At 41.6% G+C, this 25,952-nt stretch overlaps 1 protein-coding gene across 10 annotated transcripts in view; it reads left to right on the top strand.

Moving 5' to 3' along the window:
- The window catches only part of trpm3 (transient receptor potential cation channel, subfamily M, member 3), a 138,466-nt gene extending 114,838 nt beyond the window's left edge, over positions 1 to 23,628 (top strand). For 3 of the 10 annotated variants that reach the window (XM_085787135.1, XM_085787144.1, XM_085787137.1), the window contains 13 exons: positions 285 to 314; positions 1,895 to 2,187; positions 3,740 to 3,968; positions 6,887 to 7,090; positions 9,327 to 9,467; positions 11,447 to 11,575; positions 13,477 to 13,728; positions 14,667 to 14,841; positions 15,403 to 15,531; positions 17,146 to 17,293; positions 17,902 to 18,095; positions 18,227 to 18,359; positions 19,882 to 21,745. In XM_085787135.1, coding sequence (XP_085643261.1) covers positions 285 to 314; positions 1,895 to 2,187; positions 3,740 to 3,968; positions 6,887 to 7,090; positions 9,327 to 9,467; positions 11,447 to 11,575; positions 13,477 to 13,728; positions 14,667 to 14,841; positions 15,403 to 15,531; positions 17,146 to 17,293; positions 17,902 to 18,095; positions 18,227 to 18,359; positions 19,882 to 21,502 — 3,678 coding nt within the window. In that variant the 3' untranslated portion in view covers positions 21,503 to 21,745. Of the gene's footprint in view, positions 1 to 284; positions 315 to 1,894; positions 2,188 to 3,739; positions 3,969 to 6,886; positions 7,091 to 9,326; positions 9,468 to 11,446; positions 11,576 to 13,476; positions 13,729 to 14,666; positions 14,842 to 15,402; positions 15,532 to 17,145; positions 17,294 to 17,901; positions 18,096 to 18,226; positions 18,360 to 19,881; positions 22,922 to 23,391 lie in introns of those variants that run through there. The other 7 variants (XM_085787136.1, XM_085787139.1, XM_085787140.1 and 4 more) reach the window with 5 other exon arrangements.
- The last annotated feature ends 2,324 nt before the right edge of the window (positions 23,629 to 25,952 follow it).

The raw sequence follows: 25,952 nt of genomic DNA, 5'->3' as shown, positions 1-25,952 counted from the left end.
TAATACAGATACACAGTACTGTACCAAATGGACAAACACACCAGCATACAAAATTGTTGCTGCATTTATAGTTTACTGTCAATCACACCAGGACAAAATGCTCTCCTTTATTAAAGCCTTTCAACCATGGGCGACTTACCATATAAGGGATATCGCTGGTCTCATCTAAGTGGGTCTGTCTGTCTGTGAGTCTATGCTGTGTTGTGCTTATAGAGTAAATTGCTCTATAAAATACATCCGACAAGGTCTTGTTCTGTTTGTTTATGTTGTTGTTGCTTTTCTAGCCCAAAGCCCTGAAACTGCTGGGGATGGAGGTGAGTGATCTCATCAAGGTTGCTATTCAGTCATTTCTTCACTGTGTCTTTCCCTTGTCTTAAACACAGTCTTCTTCTCACTCGTAATGTACAGTATGTTGAGTGTACAGTCAGTCTGCTCAGCTGCTCAGCATCTTCTCAGCGGGTTAGTTGTTGAGTGTGTGCTGTGTGCCTCACAGTCTTTGAAAGAAAGACCTTGAGGCATATTTAGTTTATTCTGCTGGCAATCTGTATACACTTTTCAGTCAGCTGAAGTCAGTTGAAGGCTTATTGTCAAATACAGGTATCAGACACTTTACCCGGCCTTGTGCAAAATAGTTTTTTCAAGTTACATTCATTCAGTCATATTTGTGAAATAGAGAAATGCTTAAGCCCACATGAATGTTCCAGCTCCAGACAATTTAAATGTATGTCTTATGACATACTATGTCAGAGCTGCCTAGTTACATTTAACTGAAAAAGTAATGACTGACCTAACAGGATTACATAATACATGGTTTGTGTACTCCGATGTATCCATGGTGTACACACCATGAAGTATCTACATCATAAACCTTTTATCACAGCATGTCCACAGTTATCTCAGAGGTATTTATATCTATCGTGTGTGGCTCTCGTCCCTTTGTATGTCTGCCTGTCTGAAATCTGTCTCTCTGTCAGTGTGTGGTCTCTCTTTGTTTGTGCCTGTTAAAAATCTACCTATTTCCCTATTAATGTTTTGCTCCCTTTTTTGTGAGCCAATTTATCATTTAATCAGTATGGCAAACTGGCCATGAAACAAATTATGTTAAATGCACTGCTGTTAACCTCGGACACCTCCAATTATTAAAGATTTAAATGCACACTGCTCCAATCATTTCTAAATATCCATATACTCTGTGAACTTGCTGTTTTATGAATTGATATCAATTGAGTGTCACTGACTGAATAATTTACTGCAGAGGGATCATTATATCTTTCTTTGTCCAGATAATCTCTCTCATATCAAACAGCGATTCTAGTAGCGCTGAAAATTATTTCTCAGATGTATGTAATTGACCAACTGTCAGAAGTCCTCAGCTGTTAAAATGTGAAATTATTGGAGATCAATGCAGCCCTGCTGACATGCAATTTCAGCGCTAACTAGCAGAGTCAATGTCTCCAGAGACGGTGAGCAAACCTGGATACACTGAGTGCTTTACCTCTAGTGGTGTCCTGCTACTAATAAGTGAAAGGAAATCATATTCAAAAAACATATGTGGTATATGAGACTTTATGTGTCAGACATTGTGCCTCCAGTTGTACAACTCTCCCTCTGCATGTGGAAAGTTAACCCTTTTTATAAATTTACATTGAAAACCCTACATGCACTGGGTGATTGTCATGAGTACAATCCAGTTTTCTTGGGTGCCACTTGTAATCACCATTTAAAACCCAAGCATTACCCTCATACAGTACATCCATGACCAGCTCAGGATCAACCTTAAACACTCCAATCTGTCCTGTGCTACTGAATTAATGGCCATGAATCTCATCCCGAAAAACCTCATCACGATACCTCTGTCTTTCCACCCCACTCACTTGTTACGGATCTCCACCAGGATGACATACCGATTCGCAGAGGCCGCCAGAAGACAACGCGCAAACGAGAGGAAGAGGTAGACATCGACTTGGACGACCCCGAAATCAACCATTTCCCTTTCCCCTTCCACGAGCTGATGGTGTGGGCGGTGCTTATGAAACGTCAGAAGATGGCGCTGTTCTTTTGGCAGCATGGCGAAGAGGCCATGGCCAAGGCCTTGGTAGCCTGTAAGCTTTGTAAGGCCATGGCACACGAAGCCTCAGAGAACGACATGGTGGATGACATCTCCCAGGAGCTGAACCACAACTCCAGGTGAGGGACACACACACACACACACCTCTGCTTGTGTGGTTTTTGACATGATATTGCAAGTGTCCCAAGCAGAGCTTATGTCATAGGAACATTCCTGTGTTAAATAATTAAAGTTAAGTAGGGAGTCTGGATGAGAGCGTCTACCCCCAACCCACACAAACACACTGGCATGTCTCATTCCCTATAAAAGCTGACCTGTTTCAAACAACTACAGGATCCCACAGGACGTAAATGACATACATACAGAAATCTAATAACATGCATCATCGTTAGTTAAGCATATGCATTTGAGATGAAGGTAATCACCTAGAGATGAAAATGCTGGCTACGGAAATAACCGTTAATTAGGGGAAAAATTGCCAGTTACTACAAATGAAGTACAGCCACAGCAGCAAAACCATCTCTGACTCTCCCACTGCACACATACACACATACACAGACACACACAAACCTCTCTCTCATACTCACACACGGACACACGCAGATTCAAAGTACCGCCTCAGAGCTGGCATATGTTGAGTTTTCTTTCCACAGAGAATTTGATTGGCTTCCTTCGAAGAGCTCATTTAACTACATACATTTTTCTAACTTCATGTATTCTTAACCTAATTTGTAGTTGCAGTGTGTGTGAATGTCTTTGTATATGTGTATGTGTTTATATAAACTCAAGGGGAATTTGTGTGAAGTGAACTACTGTTATTTATCATGCATGGCGCTACGTACAGTAAAGCTTACACTCTGTAGGGAGTTTATATATTTTAAGGCATGTTTAAACAAGATAAACAAACACTGTTGAAATAATCACCATTTGTCCTTTTTGCCGTTCCTCCAAACTCCAGTATAGTTATCAACATTAAAGTACACAGGACTGATTGCTTTTCAGAAATATGTGCATTTTTGAGTGTGTGTGTAGAAGTGTGTTCTCTCAGAGGCAGGAATTAGGCTGAAACCTGATTTCTGAGTCTTGATTCATGCTGTTATTATATGGAAAGGGACATATTCAAATTCTTGCACAGTTGGTGATGCTTTATGTTTAGATTTGCATATTTGATAGTGAGAGGTTGTGTATATGCATGTGTATGCACACAGGGGGATGTGTGTGCCATATTACATTCCTATCACTGTTCTCCTCTGCCTCATTCCCAAAGAAATATTTTAGATTAGCTCATCAATCTGTTACTTAAAAGCAGCTCCAAAAAGTTCTTTCTCATCACACTTAATACATACATTATAACAACAGGCAATAGAAACCCTTCTCCTTGGAAAAGAGAAATTTTACCGTTGAGAATTTGAGCACTTTTTATTGGATGCATGTGTGTGCATCTACTGAGGATATTAGATATGCCCATCACATATGATCATGCCAATGTTTGTGTGTCAGTGTGTGTGTTTTCAGATGTTTTTATGCTAATTTAATCTCTGTAGAATGTGGACAGATGGTCTATGATTCCTTGACCAGTTCAATTACATTTTCACATGTTTGGACAAAGTGTGTTACAGTCTCTGTTCACTTCTTTGTGCGCCTGTATATGTCCTGCATATAATCTCCCAGAGAGTTTGGCCAGCTGGCAGTGGAACTCCTCGACCAGTCCTATAAACAGGATGAGCAGATGGCCATGAAGCTGCTGACATATGAGCTGAAGAACTGGAGCAACGCCACCTGTCTGCAGTTGGCGGTAGCGGCCAAACACAGAGATTTCATCGCTCACACCTGCAGTCAAATGCTGCTGACCGACATGTGGATGGGACGCCTGCGCATGCGCAAGAACTCCGGCCTGAAGGTAACACAAGTGGGCCAGATGTTTGACATTACCAGTGGATAAGGAATAGTGTAGTTACATCATACAAACTGTCAGGACGTTGTACCAAAATGCTCAGAGTACCTGTGAAAAGTTGGGCAGGAAAAATAATGAGAAACGTTCTCACCCCCTCAAGAGACTATTTTAGAGGTGGCCCAAATCACTCGTGCAGATCTGCTGAGTGGAAATTGGAGCCTGCTACTACATGTCTGGAAGTGTCTGTGGGAATGTATTTTTGACATAATATACCTATATTAACGGTAGAAGCCACAAAATCTTAGCTTATTACAAATATATCAGTACATACAGTAGCAGTGTGCCTGTGCGTTCGTAGATAAGTAGCAATGGACTGTAGTCTGAGAGGCAGATACAGTATATATTTTTCAGTCACAATCAGTCCAATTCCAAGTAAACATAATGCACAATAATGTATAGTGACTTTATTGTATTAACAGGGACAATACATACAACATTGCCATAGAAAATGGAAAATGCTATGCATATAAGACGTCTAGCTTCAGCTAATTTGCAGTCTTTGACGATATACAGTACAATAGCCTTGTCCCTATTGAATGTCATGAACCACCAGCACTGCAATCAGCTGAGTACTGAAAGAAAACCCTTCGATTCAAATTTTTCTATCGCACAGTGTTTGCCTATTTAGCTTCACTAACTGCATATGACCAAAACTGTGCAGGTGAAAAAGGCGCTTTTATTCAAACAAAGGAGCAAGTGCTAAAGGATGAGCACAGTAGTGCGGCTGGTTTCAGCTGTGGTGTGGCCGCGATGACTCATTCCCTAGGATGTGGAGTGTGTGCACCGGACTGTGAAAAGGAGACGGGTCACCACTGACAGTTTGTGTAAGCCCAGTCTTCAACACATCTGCTTCCTGGTGGATGGAATCACTGTTCATGATGCGATAATAATATCACACTTTTTCACTGGAGTCAAGACAAAGCTAAATGGTTTAGTTTGGTTAATAAGACAAAGTCTTTCAGTCAGTTAATCATAAAGTTTTTGGTTTAAGAAAAACAGTTCAAAAACAGTTTGGTATACAGTAGTGTTTGATGCTAACAGATTAATGGTGGGTTTATGTTTGGCGAAATGATGACTCAGCCAAAGGAAAGATGTTTGTAGGACAATAATAGAGAGAGAAACATGAGTGTTTGGGTGATGTGGTTTTCTTTTGAACCTCTTCTGCAACTTCATTAGTATTATCCCACTAAGCCTTCTCCCAAGCCAGGGGGGACCGAAAGTACTGTCCTTAATTACTGAGAAACCTTGTAGTTGTGCTCCACATATCATACACTCATGTGGTGAACATCCTTTTGAGTTGAGCAGTGAGGTTTCAGTTAAGACTGCTGTTTGAGCAATTTCTGCTCAAACAGGTTTTTCCAGACAGTGGTGTGGTGATAGGAGGCAGCTGCTCGGATCACAGAGGTTAGGGTTATTTATAATGAAGAGTTGCCCTGGGACTTGCTATAGGGACAGCTGGGTTCACACTTATTCACACACATAGAGAGGCAGGGTGGTTGGTCTCACTGGTTAGCTTCTTGGAGCCGCAGCAGACTGTATGTGCTTAAAGTGTGCTTTGGCCTTACAGGAGGGAGGGAGGGAGGGAGTGTGCTGCTAAGCCAGAAGTAAGACAAAAAGGAAACTACAAGTGGAACAAATGAGATTCAGTTGCCTGAGGAGTTCATGACATACAACAAATAACATTGTCAAAATGATCTAAAAAATATGTAGTTAAAATGTAGTTAAGAGGACAGTCAGTTTCAACCATTCAATACTCTTTCGCATATGAGAACATCTTAACTGGAGGCTACAAAATGACTATGAACTGCAAAGATGAGTGCATTGATTTCTTTGCACATCAGTAAGTCTGACATAGGCTACTATTGACATCTCTGCCTCCGACCTTTTGACATGACTGATGACAACAGAAGCTGAAGCGTTGCGCTCCGTGCTCTGGTTGTAATTGTTTTCCTCACAGGTTTCTACCCCGGCTCCTTTACTCTGAAACTTAGACTATTCTTTTCCCATATTTCAGTTATATAGGAAACTTGTATAGCCATCCAACTTTACTGACACCTTTGTCAATCAAATATAACATTATTATTGTTAACCATTTTTCATACTTCAGCACATCACAAATGAATGTGCAGTACATTTAAATTGATTTCATTCCATTTCACTTTTGAGCCAGTTGCCTGCACAATGAAAGTTTCACGGTGGAATTAGTTAAAAGCAGCTGCTTCCAGAGATAAGAAGACACTCAATTACAATGGTCTCCATCCTCCCTTCTTTCCTTTTCCTTCACCTTCCTGCTGTGGCTGCAGCCTCGCTCTTGCTTTTCTTGTTTGACTATTATGTATCTGAAGTGTTTACAGCACTCCTGGCCCCTTTATCTGCTGCGGGTGTGTGTCCTTCACATCCATTGTGGCAGCACAGAAACCTTGCCGGCCTGTCTGGACTAATGGTTTTGTAATTGATGAAAACCCTCGCCTGAGCCGTTGTAAATACCAAAGCTTTGTCGTTCAGGCATGCACATGCTAGACATGATGGGAAGGTCTTCACAAGGATATATTTATGGTATATGAGTTTCATGTGTGCACATGATGACTGTGAAGGTTGGTTTGTTCCCGACTCAGTGTCCTAATTCCTGTAGTGCTGCTCATGAACGTCTTTATCTCATCTGTGGTTTGTCACTTCGATCTCTTCTCCCGAACTTTCAACTAACTAACAAAATTAAAAGAAAAACCGACCTATCATTTTTTTTCTACTGGCAATTATTTATGTATTTGTGTCCATATGTTAATTCCTCAGTCTAAAATCAGGTTGGTCGTAACAGTGTGTCATTTTTTCCTTCATGCTCCACTTCCTTTTACCCCCACCACCAGGTCATCTTAGGGCTGCTTCTGCCACCGTCCATCCTGAGTCTGGAGTTCAAGAACAAGGACGAGATGTCGTACATGCCCCAGGACCAGGAGGCCTACCTGCAGGAGAAGGAGGAGGAGGAGCCTGAGAAACCAGTCAAGGAGAAGGAGGAAGAAGACATGGAGTTCACAGTAAGATCTTACTGTGAGACGCAGTACAACTCCGTGGTGAGAGAACCCACCTCAGCCCCGCATCTCAGAAAAACTATACACATTCAAACGTTAGACAATACACACACACAAACACTGTTCAGATTATAAAACTGACCACTTAGTCTGGATTCTGTGTCCATTGTAGTCCTCTCTTGTGGACCAGAGTTATTACTGTCCACAGTGGGATCATGATGTGCACAGACATACAAGTTACACACACAACAACAACAACAACAACAACAACAACAACATATTCGTTTCTCTACTCTGGCCAACTGGACTCTTCCAGTCAAATTGGCCATTTCCTGTTTCTCATCGTCTCAGCAAAGACATGGTCGTGGAGTTGTAGCGTCTCAGTCTGTCGCCGCTTGTGGGTTCCCTCCTGTTTGTTTCTTCTTCCTTCTATCTCCTTTTCTTTTTTTCTGCCTTTCCTTCAGTCCCCCTTGTTCTCTACCCAGCTTTCTCTCTGCTTCTTTTGTTTTGATTTTATTTCTTTTGCTTTCAGTCTATTGTTCTACAAGCCCCTCCCCTCTCTCTAGTTCTCTCTCTCTTTCTCCGTCTTTCTCCAAGCTCAGTTCTGATTGAGGTACAGTACTGTATGCTAGCCGATTGCTGCCCCTCACTCTCTCACCATCAGTGATGGCTTGCTGCAGCAAACCACTCAGCATGTCGGCTGCTGAGCATGGGAGGCCCAGGCTTTTGCATTATATAACCATGTCCGCCTGCTGCTGCAGAGCTTAAATCATGCAGAGTCTGAGCACCTTCTCCCGGCTCACAGTGGAAGAGTTGGTCCATCTGCATAGACATGGATGTTCAGCAGGATTAGGACTCGTTCCATTTCAATCCAATCAATTCTGGAGATGATACCAAGATCCAGTTTGTGTGTTTAAATCGAGCCCGGAATTTGCAAAGCGGTTTAATGCACAAACTGGATCTGTGCTTGTCCCATTAAGAGATTGAACTGAAGTTGAACGCCTTTCAGCACCACTGTACATACTCTCCATCTGCATTGAGCACAGCCAGCAAGCCAGCGCAAAGATCCACAAAACGGATCATTTCGTACATGCAGTCCTTGAGGCACGGTGGTCTTGCTGCCACAGGATGCATTTGAAATGAGCCCTTCCTTTTCCCCGGCTTCTGTCTGTACAAATGCACCTTCAGATACTTATGAATCACATAAAGATTCATACAGATACACAGACTGCTACACCACAGAGGGAGATTGTATTGTCATATCCTCAGATGCTTTATACAAACCACACTGTGATTAATGTGTAATAGTTTGTGTTCACTTGCTGATCAAATACTGTGCATGTTCAGTGCAGTAAAGGCATGGTGTGATTTACACACTGGCATCTGAATCTGTTCACCTTGAAGGCCCTGTCTGTGTGTGCCTCAGAGAAAACTTTGGCTATATATGTCATGTAAAAAAAAAAAAAGAAATCCCTTGATTCCTGACTGTGATCTCCTCTTTGATTTCCTGCTCATTTCTAAGCAGTGCTTTTATTATTATCGCACCTGTTTAGCCACCTGGGAACGTAAAATAACATCTTACAGGATATTTCAAACATCCTGACAGAATTTCAAATGTTAAAACCTTTACCCAGGTCGACTGTAGTTGTTGACATACAATACAATACAATTCCATGAATGAACTCCCTCAGAGGTCTGGTGTTTTGACATTAAGACCATGACCCATAAAAACAGTGGGCTCTGAACCCTTTCTCATGGATAAGGAAATGTGTCACAGAAGTGAGATATCTATGTCCTCTCTTTTCCCTTTCCTTTCTTCTGTCGCCTCTCTGTCATTATCTCTGTCTCTGTCTCTTCTACTTCTTAATTGTTGTCTGAGACACAATCCATGAGTGTCTGTGTCTGCGTCATCCTGTGTTACCGGCCTTCACCCAACACTCCACCTCAAACACACATTTCACATTTTGGAATGATGACATTGCCTGTGCTTGCTTCTTTGATTATGATATTAGAACTGTTATATCCCACAATGTAACACGTCTCCCCGCTCTCCCCTTTTCTCTCTTTTTCTTTTTTTTTTCTTTTTTGGCTCCTCACATCCCACCTCCTCCTTTCCACATACTTGTCTTCATGTCCCCCCTGGACCCACCCCCCAAACTCTTCCTCCTCCGTCTTACCAATCCATCACGCTTCCCTCTTCCCACGCTCTCCATCTCTTTATCCCTCACACCTTTCCCTCCATCCTCCCTCACTCCATGTGGGGTTTGCATTCTCCCAGGCAATGCTGGGTAAGGTAACCACGGAAACATCCAGAAAGAAGGATGTTGAGGAGGTTCAGAACCGCCACCGCCTCATCCCCATGGGACGAAAGATATACGAGTTCTACAACGCTCCAATTGTGAAGTTCTGGTTCCACACGGTCAGTGTCGGCTTCAGCAACATTACCCACTCAGCCTCCTGTTGCCTCCCAGTGTTTACTGTATCTCTGTAACAGCATCAGTTGCTGGTTTCCTGTTGTTAGCTTTTATGTCCACTGTGCCTCCATCTCCATTTACCACCTGTTACACCCCGTTACTACCCAGCTTTAACAATGTGGGGAGCTTTAGTGTGGATGAGATGGGGAGACTGATGGAAGCTTCATGGTGGGAAACGTACTAAGGTAATGAAAGGGAGAAGTTAGGCAGAGGGAGGTTTTGTATTGACCGTGCTAACACACCCTGAAGCCTCTGGTTCTTGGCATTTTTCCATTGGACTCAATATTTACTCAATATTTACTAACCCTAACCCTTTCACTAAGTTGACATTACTTGCTTCAACGATAAGCTTCAAGATGTTTTCACCATTCATTTTGAGTCTGTAACTCTAGGTACCTCTGAAATTTGTAAGAAATGTATTTCTGCCTTCGAGAGTATTATTGTTGATATAAGTTTTATCGAAAGCTTTGCTGTAGTTGCCCAGTAATAACCTTTCTTTTATCACAGGGATATCACTGTCTATTTATGCTGAGAAAATATGTTGACTGCCTTTTGTTTCATCCCATTTTCTCTTCCCTGGTTATTTACCCCCCTCCTGTTCTCCCCCCACCTCTCCTTTCTGCCCTTCGGGTTTAAGAAAAAAAAATTCTGCCGAGGATTTCATTAGTGCATTTGTGGAACAGTTGCCGGGTTTCCTCAGGGTCAAACTGTGGTCTTTACCTCGTTACCAGATTTGTATTCATACCAGTCACCCGCTGTAAAGCACTGCACTGTTTATAAAGACATCACAAAAACCAACTGTGCAAGTGCAGCTGGATGAAAACAGTCCTGGTCAAACATCATTAAAATCACTTTACCTGCTTGGAGTGCCTGATTTACAACAGGCAGGAACTACTTTTTTAAAATCTTAAATGCAATTTAAATATGTTGAAGCTTTTAAATGGTTAACTGCAGTTAACAGTAGCTGCCCCAATCTATTCAAATATATTGATGCCTTTTAAATGGTCCTAGAGAATACTAAATCTGTAATTGCTAGAAACCATTAAAGGTTATCAAAAGTGTCATCAATCTAATTGAAATCCAGCAATGTCAGGAACCATGAATGAGAAAACGATTCGAAATGAATTTTATATGCATGTGTCAAGCCTTCCAGGGGTAATCTTCAGATGGGTAGGCTTGCATTATAATCCAAATTTGATCTAGTCTTGGTGTAAAGAGCTACAGCAGTTTGCTCTACAGTTCATCTGCTCTTGCCAGGTCTGCTGACAGTGAACTGCTTGTGGACTAGATTTATTATTTGTTCTTAGTGATCTGCTCCTTGCACCTCAGGACAAGCAGAGCACTTAAATTTACTGTATCTAATTATGTACCTTTTTAATATATTATTCCTGCCACTTCAAGGTTTGCTAACTACAGTATTGACTGTATCTGGATGTTGTTAATCCTCAGCATTTCCTGCTTGCATCTGTCTATCAGTCAATATTCCCACTTATCCGTTCATTAATCTTTCTGTTTGTTAATCTTTATCTATCTATCTATCTTGTCCATCTATCTGTCTGTCCATCTAGGTTCAGGAAAAATGACAGTGGGCAGCTTGCATGGATTTAAATAGTTACAGCCACAGGAGACAAGTAATGGACATTTTCAGGCCAAGTGTGGAGGCACAGTAATCTGTGTCTTGACATCAAATCTCTATTATCAGATCTGGAAAACTGCATTAAAGGGAGGTCTAATGAGGGTCAGTCATTCATTAAATAAGCGTTTAATTTGAGCCGTTACACACAAAAACCCTTTTCACATTTGCCTTCCAGCCAGTTTGTTTGTAGAGAGACGAGTGAACTGTATGTGTATGCTAATGTGTGAAAAAAGAGCACAAATACACACACAAACGCTGATTTCCCTCCACTGCTGTGTTTTTGTGTAGATGGCATATGTTGGCTACCTGATGCTGTTCAACTACATTGTCCTGGTCAAGATGGACCTGTGGCCCTCTCCTCAGGAGTGGATCGTCATTGCTTACATTTTCACCAACGGCATCGAGAAGATGAGAGAGGTAAACACGGACTGCATGCAAATGTGCACAGGGAATGTAGAACTGTATTGAACATGCAATGAAAATTTCTACACCACTGCCCACTGAACTGAAGACAGGCTCTTTACCATAATGTCGCCTATCTGCCTGAGGGGCAGAGGCATTATGTCTATATCATCAAACAGCCTGTAGTAAATGTGGAAAACAGTGATAGGATCATTGAGGTGGAAGTCCTGAGAGTCAAGTGGGAAAAAAAATCTGGTGATCCTTTTTCTTAGTCTGATCGAAATTATTTTTATTCCTGTGTTACTGTAATAAAACATTTTGCCAGGATAGTTGTTCTAAAGTTCCTTTTATTTTCATTTTTTTGTTTTCTGGTTAAACTTGTTTGCCTTCAAGGCAAAGATTGATCTTGGTAAAGTTTTTTCACATGGCAAGACATTTTCCACTTGTTTCACAAATTTTTAAAATGTAGAAGAAAGGAATAAGATTATCCTGGCTTGAATGATTCCAGAGAAGGTCAAAGGGAAAGGATGGAAGGGGGAGGGTGGTGGATATGACAGTAAACAGGGATGGGAAAGAAAGAAAACTGTCTCATTCTGTGGCTGTGTTTATACTGTAAGCGTATGAAAAACATTACAGTTTTTCTCAGTCGCTTTGGTACATTTCTCAAATCATCCTCGACATTTGCAAAACAGTAAATGCATTTCTCAAAACAATTTGTACAAGTAGCAAAACACTATGGATTACCTGCAAAAGCCAGTCTCTTTCTCAAAATCCTTAGTGTCAATGACAGTGGCATCAGAATGACAAGTCCTTAACAGTGTACTGTTACTGTGTAGTTTTGATGACAATTATTGTAAATTGTAAGTTACACCTTAGTGTACAGTATGTGGGAGATTGATTGCAAGAGACTGGACAAGATTCACATTTATGCTTTTACTGTTTGTACTGTACTATTGACAGACCATGTCATTGTGATACAGAAAGGAAAAGACAGCACTGCACAGCACACAGAAAAAACAAAAACAAAAGTAGAAAAGTGAACATAGGACTTCTTCTTCTTCTCTTTGGCTGTTGACCCAGTCCAATTCCTTGTCCTTCCATTGTCAGACACTGTAACATTGTGTTGTGCTCAGGCTATATACTTGCCAGATGATGGTTCATGAGATGCACCTTTGAGCTATTTCAGAAAACTGGTTGATCATTGGTTGATCTAATGCTTCACACACTTCCCTTCGTTAGAGAAAGTCAAGATTCACCTGGGAGCACTTTACCAATTCAGGACAGATTTAGAAAACAAGTCTAATGGAAATGTATAGAAATATGCTTGACATAATTATGACAACTTGTTCAACCATTCTGCATGTAAAGACTTATATGATTAACTAATGCCTAAACGTTGTGGGGGGTGAGACTATTCAACAGAGACCCATTATAATACATTTTGATTAACATGACATAAGCAATTGATAATGTAGTAAACAGCAGAGAATTGTACATAATCATTCATTTGCATTGATGTACCAAAGAATTGTAACTTGTTCAAAGAAATGAGAAACTGCTTTTTTTGATGTGCACAAGTGATGCAATGATGTGAAGATTGAACATGTAGTTTTGAGAATTTCAATTCTGATCTGAGAAATGTACTAAAAGGACCGAGAAAAACTGTAATCATTGTGTCACATCATTCCCAGCAGCATAACAATGCCTCTTCAGACATCTGACTAGATGCTCTGATTGGTGTACGCATGCTGCCCTCTTATGGTGGTTGGAATATGATGCATTTCTACATTTTAATGCAATGACTTTTAGTCACTTTTTGGGCTCTCTGGTTTTTCCTTTCAATGAACACTTCCTTCCATCCCCTGTATTTCCACATCCATCTCTTGTTTTCTAATGTTCCTCTGAATCTCCTGCAGATCCTAATGTCAGAGCCGGGGAAGTTATTACAGAAGGTGAAAGTGTGGCTTCAGGAGTACTGGAACATCACAGATCTTATGGCCATCCTCATATTCTCGGTCGGCATGGTTCTGCGTCTCCAGGAGCCACCGCTCATGAGCTACGGGCGGGTCATCTATTGCGTTAACATCATCTATTGGTACATCCGGCTGCTCGACATCTTTGGGGTCAACAAATACCTGGGTCCTTATGTGATGATGATTGGCAAGATGGTGAGAGGAGGCGGGGGTGAGGTGGGGTGGGGTGGCGGGCTGTCTGTCTGACATTTTCTTTAATTTCTGTAATGTTTCTCACATTTTCCCTCCACCTGATGTATTCTTCATCCATATCTGACTGTTTGCACCTTCTGACTTCAGTCAACATGATTTATCATGATTAGGAGGTAAATGGGTTCCATGATTACACGGGGATAATTTGTATGAGGTGTGCAGGTGTCATCCAACCTTCACTCCTCTTAACCTTATTGTTTGATCTCAGGGAGAACAAGATCAGAAACTCTAATAAATACATGAAGACAAAACCATAGAAGGATCAAAGGCCCAATGTGTGACTGCCATTAACATGAGCTGTGTACCGCTGGACACGAATTCTGTTTGATATTAAAATCAGCAATTAGTTTGAGTGAGAGACACAGAGAGAGAGAGAGAGATTTGCATTCAACATCTTGGTCAGGTGCAATTTATGATACTGCGGCACCCTGAGATGATTTTTAGTCAAAGCAGTTGGAGAAGAGAAATGAAGAAAAACAAATTGCGTATTGCAAATAAAACCACCATTCTTGCAAACTACATACTTACACAAAAGGTCATTTCACCCACTTTTGCACTGTAACTTGAGGTTAACCTAAATTAAGTGCATTTTAAATGTTGCCTTCAGGTTTCGAATAGCAATCAAAAAAGCAATCCAGACGTCATCATTCATCACACTTAAACTGCTTCTCCTGCTGTAACAGACCAGCACACTCCCTTCCTGTCCCCCTGTCTTGCATCATTACTGCTTTGTTTGTTTTATCCGTTCTTTTATTTCCCTATCATTGTTCCTTTCTGTAAACATTTGTACCAACTGCTGTTCATTTTTTGTCTTCTTAAACCACTCACCGCTTCCCTTCTCTCTCTGACAACCCCTCTATCCCCCCCTCTCCCTCTGTCAGATGATCGACATGATGTATTTTGTGATCATCATGTTGGTGGTGCTGATGAGTTTTGGGGTGGCGCGTCAGGCCATCCTTTACCCTAATGAGGACCCCTCCTGGATGCTAGCTAGGAACATCTTCTTCATGCCTTACTGGATGATCTACGGAGAGGTGTTTGCCGACCAGATTGACCGTAAGTTCAGGGCCAGAGCTTCAGCGCTATTGATTTAACGTGTTAATTCAGTGGAGGATAGTTCCTAAATATACATGCATTTCAGTGCAGAATTAATAATTTAGTTTTCAGCCGTTTTTCCACAGGTTACTGGAAGATGTCCTTTTGTAACGCATACATATTAAAAACACTTTACCACAAGGAAAAATACATCTGCAATCATTGTGGTTATGAATCAGGAAAATTCTTGTTGAATCTTTCTGCACCACCGTGTCTGCTTAATCTTTTCGTGAAGTCACTTAGCTTGTTACGAAAGGACATTAACGTCTACTGTCATTTTTTCTTGACCCATTTCTCTACATTCTTTTAAACCCTGTGGACAGAGTGATATTTTGTCTCAATAAATCAAAAATAGACTGCAAGCAGTGTCTGTGAGAAAATGTCCTGAGAGTGTGAGTGTATTTGTGTGCTGTTCTGTTGTCTCTATGTACTGTATGGTAGTATATATGATGGTGTGTACAGAATGCGAGGAGTGGCCCAAAGAGAAGAGATCTGAAATAATGTTTTCATTCTTTGTTTCAGATATGCATAGTAGGAAGTTACAGCACAGGCTGAATGAAAAACTCTGGCTGGGCGATAATTACTTTCGAACTCACGGAACCTGGCGTAGTATTGGTCCAAGCCACCATGCCCAGTGCAGTCATAATCCCAGTAAATCTATAGATACAGACCTCAGTATAACCACATCTACCTACCTACCCCACCTCTCCTTCATCATCCTCACATTGCCACCATGCCATGCCCACTCCCACCACTAGAAGCCACTTGAGACAAAAGTGCGCATGCAGCTCCACACGCTCTGAGGTTAAAGTTGCCCCCATATCTTGGGTCAGCTACTGTGTATCAGCAGCATTTCAAGAGAATCTGAGATGAGTCAAAGCCAGATTCTGTGGGATCATGTATCCTCTTCAAAATTGTTTACTCTAGACTATGAGTAGCTTGACCCAAGGCTATATCTGTAAGCAACTTTACCCTGACTAATTTTGGCACTGGCTGACAAATGGCACTGTTACATGGCAGAGGCACTTTTCAGATGTTTCCTAATGTCCTTAATTTTTGTTTTCATGTTCAAACAGCAAGAGGAACTATCAAAGTTGTAAAATTTTGATATTCCCTTGATGTTTTTTTCTACCCATTTTTCTTAACTTTTAAATAGTTTTGTTTGAAGAGGTGACCCTGCCATGTTAACATCGTCTGTCACATAAACCATATCACCCTTCCTTTACACCAGCTCAGCTTCTCACTGGAGCAATGGCAACATGTTGCCAAAATCCATCCACCAATATAGCCAACATTTAACGTAAGTGAGCAGATTTCACATTTAAGTATGACTATCATATCATATACAGGAATAAAACACATATAAACATGCAAACATCCACAGAAGAACATATCTATCAGCCACCTTCCATCATCTATAATCTGTTTTTTCACGTGGTTCAGTTGTCAGAGTTTTTAAATCCAAATTTTTTTTAAGGTAAAAATAAAAAAAATAGAAAAATTACTTCAGTTCTCTGTCTTTGGGCTACATTGTGTGAAACAATTGAACATCAAGCAATAATGAGCATGACAAGAATGAATCTCAAAGGCAAACAAACAAAGAACAAATCCTGAATGTTCCCCAGATAAGCCACAGCAACTGAACCATCACAGATGGAAAAAACATACTATGTATCCTGAAACATTTCAAATGATTCAGAGCAATCAACCATTGCTGAATGAAGCTATGGCACACATATGTGACGATATATTTTAAACATTGACTACATGTTTAAATATATTGGAAGCACAAATTGTGATGACACATGATGAATGTGTTTTTCTTTGTTTTTTGATTTTGTTTTCAGATGCACATTTCTGAACATGAGCCCCTACCATTATTGTGTCCACTCTTTCCAGTCTCTGCCTTAAGAGAAGAAGCATACAAATAAATTATGCTTCTTGTTTGTTTGCAAAGTATGTTCTTATTTTAAGGTCAGCTTGTCCTTTTTGTTTTGTCTCTTTGTATTAACTCAATGTTCATGAACAGTTCATTTTGAATATTTCACGACTCATTCATTTGCTTAGGTTATTATTTTATTTTATATTCTATGTTTCTTGCTGTGTCTTCTGTTGATGTCAAGTGTCTGCATGTCTTTCTAATTTGTTGCGCACCCCAGTTTTTCTACAAAAATATTGTTTTGATGGATTCAAATCTCTATTGATGACCCACTTTACTGTGTATTAACTTGTATGTGTGTGTTTTTATTTTGTGACGGTGTACAGCCCCCTGTGGGCAGAACATCACCACCGAGGACGGGGTGGTGACCCTGCCCCCCTGTAAGACGGGTGCGTGGATCGTCCCAGCCATCATGGCCTGCTATCTGTTGGTAGCCAACATACTGCTGGTCAACCTTCTCATTGCTGTGTTCAAGTATGTAAACGCACTAATAATTTCTAAACTGTGAAATGTAATTTTGTGCACACAGCCCTGTTCTTCAACCTCTAATTTATGCCTTTTTAGTCATGAACTGTCTTTAGGAGTCCTCTTGTGTCTGTGTGTGCGTCTGTGTGGGATAGACAGAGAGGGAGAGAAAGCAAGAAAAATAAATGATTGCTTCTGTTTATGCTGCTGTTAAGCCACAGTCAGGAGGCTGGCTGCAAATTGTATTAACAGAGCAGGATGGCACTTCTTCCAGGGAGACATTACCATGCTAATGATCTGTTATTGTGCCTCTAAATAATCCATGTTGCAAGGGCAATCAGCCCCGTCCTCACATTTGTCAGGGTGATTACCAAAAACTGCACAATGGAAAAAACAATTGTTCAATTAAAGGTTTAATCACATTACACATTACAGAAAAACATTGCTGAGTACAGCATTGTCTGTGTTACTGACTTTATATTTCACATGATCTAGTATAGTAGAGCAGCATGCAGCTAGTCAATCACATCCCATCTGTATGTGTTTTTTGGTCTGGCTACAAGAAGTTAATCCTTGGTTGGTATGGCATATGTGTCTGTTATTCTCTCCCATCACAGTAATACATTTTTCGAGGTGAAGTCCATCTCCAACCAGGTCTGGAAGTTCCAGCGCTACCAACTCATTATGACCTTTCATGAACGGCCAGTCCTCCCTCCACCACTCATCATCTTCAGTCACATAACCATGGTCCTCAAGCACCTGTGCTGTCGCTGGCGCAAGCATGACGACGACGAGAGGGACTATGGGCTGAGTGAGTGACTGAGTGTTGTTTATGAAGATCACAAACATACTTAACAGTAATTTTGTCTCTCATTATCACAACCAGACAGATACATATACAGTAAGACTGATGGTTTATCTCTCAAACTCTTTCTTCCACAGAGCTTTTCATCACAGAGGACGAGCTGAAGAAAGTCCATGACTTTGAGGAGCAATGTATAGAAGAGTACTTCAGAGAGAAAGACGACAGATTCCACTCCTCAAATGATGAGCGGATCAGAGTCACTTCTGAAAGGTCGGACATGACTACACTGAAAAATGATGTTTAGCCTTAGCTTTCAGTCTGGTGAAAACGGCTACGTACAGTGTAGAGGTCACCAAACCTCAGCTTGAGAAAACACACACAACACAAATACTGTAAATACAGAAACACACCATGGGTAGCACAGACAACAGTAGATGTTTCCAGGGGACTAGAAATAATGAACCCGGAGCACACTTGTTCAGTTTTTTGTGACTTTTGGAGTTATTAGAGACTAGAGAGAGGCCTTTATTGTCACTGCATTAAAATACAATTTTAATTGCAACTGCCCATCACAGTGGTGTCATTAAAAATCTTGACAAGAATGGATATGTTATTATACAGCCATGTACATACGTCCTAGCCAGGTACATCAGTGTGCAGTGTCCTCTGGGAACACTTCACTGCAGTATATGCAGCATACTGTATATCATCAAATTGATAATGTTTTCTGAATTAGTTGGTTTTTTTTTCCAGATATTAATGTTTTTTGTTAAAGGGACAACGAGGAGTTTTGGAAAAGCAAAGCGTTTTCACACTACCTTTATGAGCCTCCGCGCGCACCGTAAAATTATTTTGACCGGCGCAAGACGGACTCATGTTTTCATTCATCAATAATTAAAGTCAGAGGTTCAAAGAGGTTCAGATACCACCGTAGTTCCGACCATAAACGGCGATTCAGCTACGTTATTCTCATGACTCGTTGCGAAACTGAAAGTAAAGAAACGCTGGTCGGCTTGACCAGCATCTCCGCCACCACTAATAATAACAAAATAACGATAGAGACAGAATGATATATTTATCGAAAATGGGCCCATTAACAAGTGTGGGTAGCGGAGATTCATCCACATTAACATGAGACTTTTTTAGAACCGATTAGAAACTCCTCGTTGTCCCTTTAAGTTGCACTGCATTCTCTCTCAGGCAGTTATCAAAACATATCCTGGCCTTTTTAGCAGGCATATAGTGGAAGTGACAAGCCACAAACATACAATTTATCTTCTTTTTTCTACACACCACATTTAGCATTTCAGTGCAAATACAGAAAACAGAAGCATATATGCTTCCATATGCATGTGAAATGTCTGAAGGGGGGCCAGTGGCTGAAGTGCTGCTCTTTATTTTGACATAACCTCAAAGACTTGGACTGTGACTGCACACTTGAGTCTTGAATCGGGAAAGCCAGTTATCGAATGCCTAACCTATACGTTTTCAGTTTTATGGAACATTATTCCCCGAACATTATTCCCCGAAAAAAGTCTGTTGTGTTGCGTGTGTATGATATGTAATTACTTTTTATATTTCTTTGCATGATTGCAATGCATTACTCACTACACCATATATGGTAACTGAAAATTGCGTTTCCATTGGTTTGTCAACATATTAATTATAGTTTTTTTGCTGCAGTGATCTCTCTCCGTCTCTTCACCAACTTTTCCCCACCACTTTCTCCTGCTATTCTTCCTGCTCTGGTGCTTTTAATGTATTTTCTCCCCTTTCTTCTCCACTCTATCAGGGTGGAAAACATGGCAATGCGTCTGGAGGAAGTCAATGAGAGGGAACACTTCATGAAGGCGTCCCTGCAGACTGTTGATATTCGTCTGGCACAAATGGAGGAGCTGATTGGACGAATCGCCGTTGCACTGGAGCGTGTTACAGGGGTTGAACGTGGTGAGGTCAACAAAGCACGTTCCAGGACTTCATCTGACTGCACAGACTCTGCATACATACTCCGCCAGGGTGAGTGCCCAGAGGCCGCGTACATCCTCCGTCAAAGCAGCTTTAACAGCACAGAGGGGAATGCCTACCGTCTGCAGGAGGCACTAGAGGGAACGGCGGAGGGCTCCATGTCTCCTCCCTCTCCTACTAGCATGGCCGCGCGCACAAGAAGCCACTCATTTTATGTTGGAGGCGGCCGCGGTGGTGAACGTGCGAGTGGAGCCGAGCGGGCAGAGAGCTTCTTTAAAGAGCGCTCGCTCAGTCTCCACCGAGCCAACAGCTCGCAATCTGTGTCCTCAACTGCCGCCCCCAAGGAGTCTAAGCCCCTCCCCCTGGCGACGTTGTCGGTCTCCCAGCAGCACCGTCCATCATCATGCATTGATATCTATGTCTCAACGTCTGAGGAGGTGGGGCCTGCGGAGGTCTTCCTGGATCCTCTCCGCGTGGTCCCACCGCTCCAGAGAGACTCCTCGCTGCAGTCAGATATCATGGAGACGGTGCTGCCAGGAGGCCGGGACTTCAGCAGCACTGCCACCAGCGGATTGGGCGACAGGCACTCGGAGGGCATCGCAGGCAGCAGCGGCACAGCCGGGGCTATGTTTGATGACAGTGCGGCTGCTGATCTGTCGTTGTGCTCGGCCCACCTTTTACCAGACACCACCTTACCCCCTTGGGACTTAGAACCATCCCCACCTCCCTCGGCGGGGCTGCTCGAACGCTCCAAGAGCAGTCGCTACCTCTCTACGGCAGGCACGGCATTCCTGGACGAGCCTTCTCTGGTCAAATCCCACAGCCTCATGTTCACACCGAGAGGCTGCTACGGCGGACTGGGGGCGGGAGTCCAGGTAAAAGCTGCGGAGTACACCAGCATCACTGACTGCATCGACACACGCTGCGTCTCAGCTCCATACACTCCAGCAGAACGCTCACACTCCCCCGGAGGATCCACCTCATTCCCCTTTGATAAACCATCAGACATTGGTAGCTCCCACCCAGAGAGAGAGGCAGAGCTTAGCCACACAGAGTCTGATCCAGAGGACCCTGAGGACCTGATTCCAGCCCCCGACACGCCTCGCCTTGGGGGCCTTGGCGGGCCCAGTGGGGCCCCTCTCTGCTCCCCCTTCACCAGGCTGGAGCGGGCAAACAGCTGCTCCTCAGATGACTCCCATCCTTCCCTCACGCTGGCCCCTCCGCACCGGAAGAGCCTGTCGGTGAGTGAGAGGATGGAGAGGGGACCGGGTCTGGGGGCAGACAGGGGGCCTGGGCCAGGGGGCCGGGGTCTGGCAGGAACCAGAAACCCCTTCCTCAGGAGCAAGTCTGGAGCACGGCCTGAAGCAGCCAAGACTGACAGCCTCTCCATGAGGAAGCTGGCCACTCCATCAGCTTTCCGCAGCTTTGATAGACAAAACTACACGTGACAAGGACACTGGTCAGCAGCACACTCACACACTGATAGGACCAGGGAAGACAACTGAAAGGGCTGAGGGCAAACGTGAAAACAGGGTGAAGTTGCTATAGATGGTAATTTGGACCAGATCTACAGTTTTTTCACTTATGTTTTAGTTTAGAAAGGTGATACAAATTATTCCTAGTACGTGCTGGAGGGCAACTTTACCCTGGGTCATGAATCGGGGGAAAGGGATGGGAGACGTCGGGGTCCTACTGTACACCAGTCAAATACAAAGAGCTATGAATCTAGACTAGTTTTTACCTCCTCTCGTAGCTAAGTAACTCTCAATGGGGTGTTATGGCAATGGAAGGTGTATTTGTACTGTATGTCTTCCACCCACCACCTTTACGTCAAGTAGACATCTGTCACTGTGTTACATCACATATCAATCACATTAGTCAGAGAACGTGTACTGTTACTCTTAGCTGCATTATATGGTAGAAACTGTCCAGTCTGAGAGACAGAGAGAGGAGAAAGAAAGAGAAAACAACCACCTCATTTTGTCTTAGGCATAGAGTCATTCCTTTCACAAAACTTTCACTTTAAATACATTTTTCTAACTCCACCCTGTAAGACCCCAGCACAAGCAAACAGAAAGAAGCTCATTTAGCTTCATAAAGGAAATCGGTGAAGTGTCTGAAACCCCTTGTGGCGGCATTGGAAAAGATGGCAACAACTTACCTCTGGATACACAAATACATCTTCAATATTTATCAATCAATATTTATCTCTTTTAAGGTATATCAGTTCTGTCTTTTGTTCGCATGTTGTAGAGCAACAGTTTTCATTTCTTTTGTTAGAGAAAGAAAGCAGTGTTTGAACATACTTCAGCAAAAGGTCATTACACTGTCACATGTTTCCAGTCATAGCTGTCCAGTGTCAGTGATCTGTATCTGCAGCAATTGGGAAAGTAAAAGCGGTGTTTGATTAAGCCAGGTGATAATAGTGAATAGCTTGGGGCTATCAGGGAAAAGTGAAGGAAAAAATGTGACATAAAGACTGGGCTCAGCTCGTGACAAAATCCAGTTTTTTACAGCTCATGCTTGGCACAGATCCAAGGTGCGAGTCTGTATCAGTGAAGTAAATGAGGGCAATGAGTGCAGCCACTTTCAGGGCCAGTGCATAAGAAAGGAAATAAGATGGGAGGGTTTTGTTTTGAGGTGCATGTTGACATTCACATGCATATTTACATGTCTTCTACACACATACATGGTCGGTAAAATCCTACATATCACTTGGAAATAAACTCATCCTAAGACCTGACCCCAGAGAGCTTTAACAAGTGCAATTGCAAATAACGGGGACAAGAGGGCGCTGTGAGCCTACTTCAGAAGCAATGCCTGCTGGGCGAACCTGATGTGAACTTTCTCTGCCTGCACCTGACACCAAAAATCCTTCCGTTCAACCAATCGTAGCTCTCTTGTGGCCCAGCACCTCCTCCTTCAGGTTTCAGCAGTGGCATTTATGTTGCAATGGTTTTATACCCATCTACACTTAATGGATCCGTCCTTCACCTATTCCATAACTGTCATTCATTTGCTTTTCTCCTTTCTTTATTTTTTATTGCATTCAAAGCCAGCCACTGCAAAAGCAGACTTTAAAGGAAAGCAGTTGCCCAGTGACTAAGCCTATTATAATCATACACAGGTCAAGAAGCGGTCCTACAGAAACTGCTCATTTATGAATTCACTTTTGAAAAAAAATAAAGCTTGATGAAAAGCTGTCAAGTATATGCATTCTAGCTGAGATTTAAGAAAGGCGTGCATTTTAAGTGACATGGAGGATGAAAAATGGAACTATTATTAAAAGATGAAAGCCAGATCAGTGTTTTAAATTTTTCTCATTTTTTTATTCTAGTGGAAGAAGTCTGGAGGGGAAGAAGAAGTCCTTCTCTGATAGATTTGTAAACATAAGATCATTAAATTATAGAATTCTTACTGATTTTTTTTTTATGTTTATGTTTTATATTTCCTTGCTATTACAATTCATTTGAATCATGTTGCATTTATTTTGAGATTGATTCTATTTATTGACATTTTCTTGCTCATTGATAATTACAGTAAATGCCTGTTTGAATTACAAAATTAATATTTATATCTTCTCAGTGATATTTTTGTCGAATTTTAAGTATTTTCTAATTAAACTTTTAAATTTAATAAAAGATGACCATCTACATGCACTAAAGCTGATGTATTATATTATTTATTAAATATAGAATTGTCTGATATACTGTACATTTCAATCATATTTAAAGTATTTAAAGTAGTTTTTATTGTATGTTTTATCAAGCAGCTTATGAAAATTTTCTAATATAAAGTTGACATGGCAATACACAGTTGCCAGTATACCAAACTTAGGGTGCCTTTTGGGCATCAATGGAGTATGTGGGGACTGAGGTGATTCAAAAGTCTGTGAAAATTCTCATCTGTTTTTTTTTTCTCTCTTCTTCTCTAATCACAGAGCCCAAATATCAGTAATTGTTTTTAAACATATGGTTTTTGCATACTCTCATAGACCTTCGTTATTCTCTTTAAACACATCTGCTGTACAGAGTAGGGGACTGTTATTATTAGTAGACTGTGTCATTGCTTGTATGGACATCTATTTGAATCCACCCAAATGAATAGAAAGATATGATTGAGAATAACTCATAGCTGAGGTAAAAAAAGAAAAAAAAGATTTGCACAAAAAACGAAACATATGAGGATAAAGTATCACCATAAAATTGGTGCTGCTGTGTTTGTCCTATTTTCTTGCTTGAGTTGAATGCTTTGACTTATCTCTGTGTTACAACCCAGCCTACTGGATGATCCAAACTGTCCACTGAACCCAGCCTAAACTTTTAATGGGTGCTCCAGTGATTTAGTGCTGTATCTTTGTAAAGTTGTGAGACTTACAAGAGATATTTCTGCAAGAAGAATAGTCAGAACTGAAGCAGCAGAGGCCCCAAGTCTTTGTCCCAAATATGACGCAACCTTTGCAATCAGCATCTCTAGCGTCTTTTGTTACATGGACGTTTCAAATTCCTTATCCCACTTAATAAAACAGGTTGTCTGCGAAATATTTGTCATGTCAATGCTAACTGAACACCAGTTCAGGGTTATTTTCTTAGATGTCAGAAAACTCCACCAACAGCACCAACATAAATTGTCCTGTTGACACATGGTCAGTATGGATCATCTGGGTGGGACAGACACAATTTCCTCCAGCAAGATGTAGTTCACAGTTACGTTTTAGGGAAAGGTTGACCCCAAGTCAGTGCTCAGGGACAACATTACACCAGTGATGCAAGGTAGGAAGTATAGCAAGAAGTCATCATGGTGGAAAGAAAGAAAGTTTCACATCTAAACACTGTGCTATATGAGTTGAACCCTGAAGCTTTGTGAATCATAGATAATCTATAGATTTTGTATTTTATGTCTTCAGAAATGGCAATAGTGTATGAATGAATGTCTTCATACCTGATTGACTTGTTCACTAATAGAAGTTTAACTTCCCAACAGTACAAATGATTACGGAGAATTATTTTTTGACAGCTGTGGTCATACACAGTTGACCCTTACTTAGTGACCCAAACCAAAATTTACCAAACCAAATGTAAATGACCTGAGCCGTGCCCAACTGACCTGACCTACACAGCTGTGGCAACCAGGCCTAACCAGACAGAGGTCGTACGGCTAAGCTCAGTTTTGCATGGCTAAGTATAAAAACAGATGCGATGTCGGGCTGAGAGTTTCAGCTCCTCTATTTGACCTGCCGTCACAGAAAATATAAATATTCTTGTCTAATTTCTTCATGAGACATCAAACCTGTCCATGTGTACATGATTCCTTGATGGTTTTGTGATATGTTGACATGGCTGTAGAGGAAAGTCCTGACAGGAGGTGTGCTTGTGTGCGTACGTGTGAATGTGCGTGTACATGACCTGCGTGTGAATCCAGACATAAAGATGACACTAATAACAGGGAGGCATGCCAACACAACACAACCCAACAGAATCTTAATGTACAGTATTTTTTAGATATTTTCCTATACCGTAACTTACAGTTCTGTGGAATCATGAGCATATGACGATAATCAACAGATCTGCTGCCCTCCTATGACAACCTTTGACTCATATGATAAAGAGAGTTTCACGCATATGTTTTTTCTGCAATAATTGCTGATGTTGTGCTTCTACAACCGAAAGGGACTTACCCCCCTGCTGGTCACACTTTATGTAATGTCCTTTAAATGCATGCAGTTCTTCCACTCAGAGTATACAGAGACGACGACCTGTAAAGATGACTGAGAGAAAGATAGAGCGAGATTATAACATGAAATCAAAGTAGTGAGTATTTGGATGCAAATACAAATCTGTATTCTTCAATGTGAATAGGATCATGTCTGGCATGCATCGTTAAATAAACAATTAAATA

This window comes from Trachurus japonicus, chromosome 9, assembly GCF_045865225.1.
Source record: "Trachurus japonicus isolate A0001 chromosome 9, Traja_1.0".
Lineage (NCBI taxonomy): Eukaryota > Metazoa > Chordata > Actinopteri > Carangiformes > Carangidae > Trachurus > Trachurus japonicus.
Note: the sequence above shows the minus strand (reverse complement) of the source record. Positions and strands in the feature narration are given on the sequence as shown.